At 41.2% G+C, this 7311-nt stretch overlaps 1 protein-coding gene across 6 annotated transcripts in view; it reads left to right on the forward strand.

Annotated features, from left to right (window-relative positions):
• The window catches only part of LARP1B (La ribonucleoprotein 1B), a 135274-nt gene extending 128439 nt beyond the window's left edge, over nucleotides 1–6835 (forward strand). For all 6 annotated transcript variants that reach the window (XM_033419409.2, XM_049709465.1, XM_033419410.2 and 3 more), the window contains one exon: nucleotides 5560–6835. In XM_033419409.2, coding sequence (XP_033275300.1) covers nucleotides 5560–5805 — 246 coding nt within the window. In that variant the 3' untranslated portion in view covers nucleotides 5806–6835. The remainder of the gene's footprint in view (nucleotides 1–5559) is intronic.
• The last annotated feature ends 476 nt before the right edge of the window (nucleotides 6836–7311 follow it).

Here is a 7311-nt window from a genome sequence, read left to right on the forward strand (position 1 = left end):
AACTGCTTTTGCTGCATCCCATAGATTTTGAGTCGTCGTGTCTCCATTGTCATTTGTTTCTAGGTATTTTTTGATTTCCCCTTTGATTTCTTCAATGATCACTTCGTTATTAAGTAGTGTATTGTTTAGCCTCCATGTGTTTGTATTTTTTACAGATCTTCTCCTGTAATTGATATCGAGTCTCATAGCGTTGTGGTCGGAAAAGATACTTGATACAATTTCAATTTTCTTAAATTTACCAAGGCTTGATTTGTGACCCAAGATATGATCTATCCTGGAGAATGTTCCATGAGCACTTGAGAAAAATGTGTATTCTGTTGTTTTTGGATGGAATGTCCTATAAATATCAATTAACTCCATCTCGTTTAATGTATCATTTAAAGCTTGTGTTTCCTTATTTATTTTCATTTTGGATGATCTGTCCATTGGTGAAAGTGGGGTGTTAAAGTCCCCTACTATGAATGTGTTACTGTCGATTTCCCCTTTTATGGTTGTCAGTATTTGCCTTATGTATTGAGGTGCTCCTATGTTGGGTGCATAAATATTTACAATTGTTATATCTTCCTCTTGGATCGATCCCTTGATCATTATGTAGTGTCCTTCTTTGTCTCTTCTAATAGTCTTTGTTTTAAAGTCTATTTTGTCTGATATGAGAATTGCTACTCCAGCTTTCTTTTGGTTTCCATTTGCATGAAATACCTTTTTCCATCCCCTTACTTTCAGTCTGTATGTGTCTCTAGGTCTGAAGTGGGTCTCTTGTAGACAGCAAATATATGGGTCTTGTTTTTGTATCCATTCAGCCAATCTGTGTCTTTTGGTGGGAGCATTTAGTCCATTTACATTTAAGGTAATTATCGATATGTGTGTTCCCATTCCCATTTTCTTAATTGTTTTGGGTTTGTTCTTGTAGGTCTTTTCCTTCTTTTGTGTTTCTTGCCTAGAGAAGTTCCTTTAGCAGTTGTTGTAGAGCTGGTTTGGTGGTGCTGAACTCTCTCAGCTTTTGCTTGTCTGTAAAGGTTTTAATTTCTCCATCAAATCTGAATGAGATCCTTGCTGGGTAGAGTAATCTTGGTTGCAGGTTTTTCTCCTTCAACACTTTCAATATGTCCTGCCACTCCCTTCTGGCTTGCAGAGTTTCTGCTGAAAGATCAGCTGTTAACCTTATGGGGATTCCCTTGTGTGTTATTTGTTGTTTTTCCCTTGCTGCTTTTAATATGTTTTCTTTGTATTTGACAGTTTGATTAATATGTGTCTTGGCGTATTTCTCCTTGGATTTATCCTGTATGGGACTCTCTGTGCTTCCTGGACTTGATTAACTATTTCCTTTCCCATATTAGGGAAGTTTTCAACTATAATCTCTTCAAATATTTTCTCAGTCCCTTTCTTTTTCTCTTCTTCTTCTGGAACCCCTATAATTCGAATGTTGGTGCGTTTAATGTTGTCCCAGAGGTCTCTGAGACTGTCCTCAGTTCTTTTCATTCTTTTTTGTTTATTCTGCTCTGCATTAGTTATTTCCACTATTTTATCTTCCAGGTCACTTATCCGTTCTTCTGCCTCAGTTATTCTGCTATTGATCCCATCTAGAGTACTTTTAATTTCATTTATTGTGTTGTTCATCGTTGCTTGTTTCATCTTTAGTTCTTCTAGGTCCTTGTTAACTGATTCTTGCATTTTGTCCATTCTATCTCCAAGATTTCGGATCAACCTTACTATCATTATTCTGAATTCTTTTTCAGGTAGACTGCCTATTTCCTCTTCATTTGTTAGGTCTGGTGGGTTTTTATCTTGCTCCTTCATCTGCGGTGTGTTTTTCTGTCTTTTCATTTTGCTTATCTTACTGTGTTTGGGGTCTCCTTTTTTGCAGGCTGAAGGTTCGTAGTTCCTGTTGTTTTTTGTGTCTGTCCCCAGTGGCTAAGGTTGGTTCAGTGGGTTTTGTAGGCTTCCTGGTGGAGGGTACTAGTGCCTGTGTTCTGGTGGATGAGGCTGGATCTTGTCTTTCTGGTGGGCAGGTCCACGTCTGGTGGTGTGTTTTGGGGTGTCTGTAGACTTATTATGATTTTGGGCAGCCTCTCTGCTAATGGGTGGGGTTGTGTTCCTGTCTTGCTAGTTGTTTGGCATAGGATGTCCAGCACTGTAGCTTGCTGGTCGTTGAGTGAAGCTGGGTGCTGGCCTTGAGATGGAGATCTCTCGGAGATTTTTGCTGTTTGATATTATGTGCAGCTGGGAGGCCTCTTGTGGACCAGTGTCCTGAAGTTGGCTCTCCCACCTCAGAGGCACAGCACTGACTCCTGGCTGCAGCCCCAAGAGCCTTTCATCCACAGGGCTCCTTAATTTGGGATGATTCCTTGTCTGTTCAGGTATTTCACAGATGCAGGGTATATCAAGTTGATTGTGGAGCTTTATTCTGCTGCTTCTGAGGCTGCTGGGAGAGATTTCCCTTTCTCTTCTTTGTTCTCACAGTTCCCAGGGGCTCAGCTTTGGATTTGGCCCCGCCTGTGCGTGTAGGTCGCTCAGACAGGACGGGGTTAAAGGAGCCGCTGATTCGGAGGCTCTGGCTCACTCAGGCCGGGGGGTAGGGAGGGTCACGGAGTGTGGGGCGGGCCTGCGGCGGCAGAGGCCGGCGTGACGTTGCAGCCTGAGGCGCGCTGTGCGTTCTCCCGGGGGAGTTGTCCTGGATCCCGGGACCCCGGCAGTGGCGGGCTGCACAAGCTCCCCGGAAGGGCGTGTGGCTAGTGACCTGTGTTCGCACACAGGCCTCCTGGTGGCGGCAGCAGCGGCCCTAGCGTCTCATGTCTGTCTCTGGGCTCCGCACTTCTAGCCGCGGCTCGCGCCCGTCCCTGGAGCTCTCTCAAGCAGCGTTCTTGATCCCCTCTCCTCGTGCACCAGGAAACAAAGAGGGACGTAAAAGTCTCTTGCCTCTTCGGCAGGTCCAGACTTTTCCCCGGACTCTCTCCCGGCTAGCCGCGGTGCACTAACGCCCTGCAGGCTGTGTTCACGCCGCCAACCTCAGTCCTCTCCCGGCGCTCCGACAAAAGCCGGAGCCTCAGCTCCCAGTCCCGCCCGCCCCGGCGGGCGAGCAGACAAGCCTCTCGGCTGGCGAGTTCCGGTCGGCCCGATCCTCTGCACTGGAATCTGTCCGCTTTGCCCTCCGCACCCCTGTTGCTGTGCTCTCCTCCACGGCTCCCAAGCTCCCCCACTCCGCCTCCCGAAGTCTCCACCCGCGAAGGGGCTTCCTAGTGTGTGGACACTTTTCCTCCTTCACAGCTCTCTCCCGCTGGTGCAGGACCCGTCCCTATCCTTTTGTCTCTGTTTAGTTTTTTCTTTTGCCCTAACCAGGTACGTGGGGGGTTCCTTGCCTTTTGGGAGGTCTGAGGTCTTCTGCCAGCGTTCAGTAGGTGCTCCGTAGGAGTTGTTCCACGCGTAGATGTATTTCTGGTGTATATGCTTTAAAAAGCTTTCATGCTGCCACAAAGCCACCTACTCACTCGACAGTGTATCGGTTGCTAATCCCCTGTATTATTTTTATTACTCTTATGTTTGAGCTATCAGTGACTTTCTTAAGTTTAATTTTATAATATTTATTTATTTATTTATTTATTTATTTATTTGCGGTATGTGGGCCTCTCACTGCTGTGGCCTCTCCCGTTGCGGAGCACAGACTCCGGACGCGCAGGCTCAGCGGCCATGGCTCACGGGCCCAGCCGCTCTGCGGCATGTGGGATCTTCCCGGACCGGGGCACAAACCCGTGTCCCTTGCATCGGCAGGCGGACTCTCAACCACTGCGCCACCAGGGAAGCCCAGTATGATTTTTATTTTTTAAATTTAATTTTGAAAATTTAACTTTCCAGTTTTGAAATCAAACTTTAAAAGAGGTGCAAAAATAGTATAGCGAATTCCCATATATTCTGTTTACCCAGAGTCCCTAAATGTTAATATCTTACATGACCATGGAGCAATGGTCAGTTCACTTTAATTTTGATATGCATGATAAACATTTTATGGATTTAGTAACTTTTATATGGATATGTTACTCATTTCTCACTAGCAGTTTTTATTTTTATTTTTTTAAAGATTTCTTTATTATTTCTTTATTTTATTTTATTTATTTTTGGCTGTGTCGGGTCTTAGTCACGGCACACAGGATATTCGTTGTGGCACACGGGCTTCTCTCTAGTTGTGGCATGTGGGTTTTCTCTTCTTTAGTTGTGTTGTGCAGGCTCCAGGGCCTGTGGACTCTGTAGTTGCGGTGTGCAGGTTCCAGAGCATGTGGGCTCTGTAGTCTGCAGCACGCAGGCTCTCTAGTTGAGGCACGTGAGCTCAGGAGTTGTGGCATGTGGGCTTAGTTGCCCCACAGCATGCGGGATCTTAGTTCCCTGACCAGAAATTGAACCCACGTCCCCTGCATTTAAGGTAGATTCTTTACCAGTGGACCACCAGGGAAGTCCCCTCACTAGCAGTTTTTAAATTTTTCACTTTTTATGTACTTGTATCCTATAGTTTCCATAACACGTGCTCATGTAACATGGATTTATGGTTCCCCACATAATAAAATTAGGGCAAGAATGTTATGTGCATGTGTAGAGACAGGAGAATAGGGTTTAGACAATTTGATTTCAAGAGGAAAAGGAAAACATTTTAAGAAAAGAAGTGGATGAGCATAATAAGATAAAGGAAAAGGAGAAAGAAGAGAAGAGAGAAATAAGGAAAGAAGAATCAAAAAGAGCAGAAAAGAGAGAGGTGAAAGGAAGACTAGGTTCATCTCTGCTTAGTATTATAATTAGTTTGTCTTTTGTAGTTTTGTGTAAATAGATTCGATAGCCCAGGGATGGAGTTAATAGAAATGCCTCCATCTCTGGAATTAAAGAGCTGTGTTTCAGACTTCCCTGGTGGTCCAGTGGTTAAGACTCCACACTTTCCAATGCAAGGGGCACACATTCGATCCCTGCTCAGGGAACCAAGATCCCTCATGCCTTGCAGCATGGCCAAAAATTAAAAAAAAAAAAAAAAAAAAGCTATATTTCTAGAGTGGTCCAGCCAGTTCTGTCACAAGATGTCCCTGCTTTATAATACTAGTGATTTTTGCCCTATCTGAACAGAAGCCAAGAATTCAGACCTCTGCTTTTAAATTTGTGTCATGTTTTCCTGTATCAGTGCTGTTAAGTACGACTATTTGCATTTTAAATACTGTGGAAGTTTGGAGAAGAAAGGGGTTAGAGTTATAAATGCTTTGCAACTGACAGAAGTTTCATAAAGAAGGAAAATGTCCTCTCTGAAACATTTTCCCAGAGACAACGAACCCAGCCTTATCCTTATGCCCTACTATTTAGTTCAAGCCCTAAAACATAGAAGTAGCTTAATAAACATGTTAAATGAAAGAATTGACTGATAAGGAGGAAATTTAAGTTTAATACCTTAAATTGCTGTTAAGTTTTCATTATACTAATAAAATCTACTGAAGTGCCGGCATAGTTTCCCTCTGTTAGAAAAGTCTGGCCTTAGATTTTGAAGGGAGGAAAAAATAGTAAAATCATCACTATGTTGTCTTTCATAATTTGCAGCCCCCTACAGGTGAGGAATTTGGAAGAAAAAGACATTCATCTACTTCTGGTGATGCGAGTAATCGTCACAGACTTCCATCTAATTCCTCTACAAAGTCACCGAGTGCTGCTAAACCTACACCTGACAATCAGCTTCGGGTCCCAACAAACTCTCGCAGAAGGAATACTTCACAGCAGTCCAATGACAATTCACACCAGAACAGTGCTGCCTCAGTCTCAACACATGGTGAACTGTCTGAGAAATAGACTCTTATGAAAGTTGTTTGCCCTTGAAATCAGCATTTACATCAGTATTTATTGGGGGAAATCCTCTGATGTTTAATTGTGATAATCAGAAAAAAGAAAAAGGAAGAAAAATGGCAGCATTATTTTCTAGAAAGATAAATTCTAAAAACGTTTTCCCTGATTTCACGAATAAGTTTAATTTTGGTAACCTTTTATAGAGATCCTCTAGTAATATATTTTGGTCTCAAATATATATTTGAAATAATATATTTCGTTTTCAAAGCCATTGTTTATAAGAACAGCATTCCTTAAATATATACAAAAACAACACAAGGAATGCCTAACATTTCAGCTCATACTTCTTAAAGAAGATATAGTATGTTATAGTCATCTATTCTATAGAGCTTTCTTTAAAGAATCCAATAACCCCACTGTCAATTCATATTTGAACTTATCAAAAACAAAGGACAATTATGTATATGTTTTTTAAATTCAGAAAAAGAATGTGAAATGATACATTTGCTTTTCTTTTAGATTTATAGTTTAAAGAAAACTTTTTTTTTTTTTTTTTTTACAGAAGTAGAAATATATTGCAGTTATATTGAAGTATATGCACTTTGGATGTTGGGTTTTGCCTTTTTCCCCGTTAGTCATACCTCATGATTTCCATAGTTATTGTTGTGTTGGTATGGAATGTTCTGAATTGGCATCAGCCAGTTACGTATTAGAAGAGATTTACTTTTTGTGACTATATAAGCCTGCACAAGTAATTGAAAACTGAGTTGGGATTGGTTGGAATACTGTCCTAAATTAGTTAAATCTTGCACTGTTTTGAATGCATTTGCTGTTTGTACATCTGCAGGTGTGTATGTCACAAGTAATCAGATTATCTTCAGTTTAAAAGGAGTACCTTTCTGTGTCCTTTACTTTTGTTTTATGCTTATAAAAAGTGTTTTCAAGAAACGAATTGACTTCTAATTTTTATTGCTGTTGCAACTGATGTAAATGATAGTTTCAGTTTTTGTGGGAATTAAAATAAAGCACTTATTCTAAATTATTTGAATTGATTTTTAATTACTTTTCTTTAGAATACAGCTGAAAAGATGTAATTTTCAAATTCTGCTAGTAGAACACCACTGTAGTGGGTGGGCCAAAAGTTTCGTTCAGTTTTTTCTATAAGGTGGATCTAGTAGCACTTAGTTGTCTTTAACTTTATTTGAAACAATTTTGTTAGATTGTATGTGACAGCTGTCAGATCAGCGTGCATTAAAAAAAGACTTACCAAAATTGGTGAATTTTTGTGTAGCCATTTAAATATTGAAGATGGAAGAAAAAAACAATATTTTCAGCATATTATGCTTTATTATTTCAAGAAAGGTAAAAATGCAACTGAAACTCACAAAAACATTTGTGCAGTGTGTGAAGGACGAGCTGTGACTGATCAAACATGTCAAAAGTGGTTGGTGAAGTTTCGTGCTGGAGATTTCTTGCTGGATAATGCTCCATGGTTGGGTAGACCAGTTTAAG

Source organism: Orcinus orca, chromosome 4 (genome assembly GCF_937001465.1).
Source record: "Orcinus orca chromosome 4, mOrcOrc1.1, whole genome shotgun sequence".
Lineage (NCBI taxonomy): Eukaryota > Metazoa > Chordata > Mammalia > Artiodactyla > Delphinidae > Orcinus > Orcinus orca.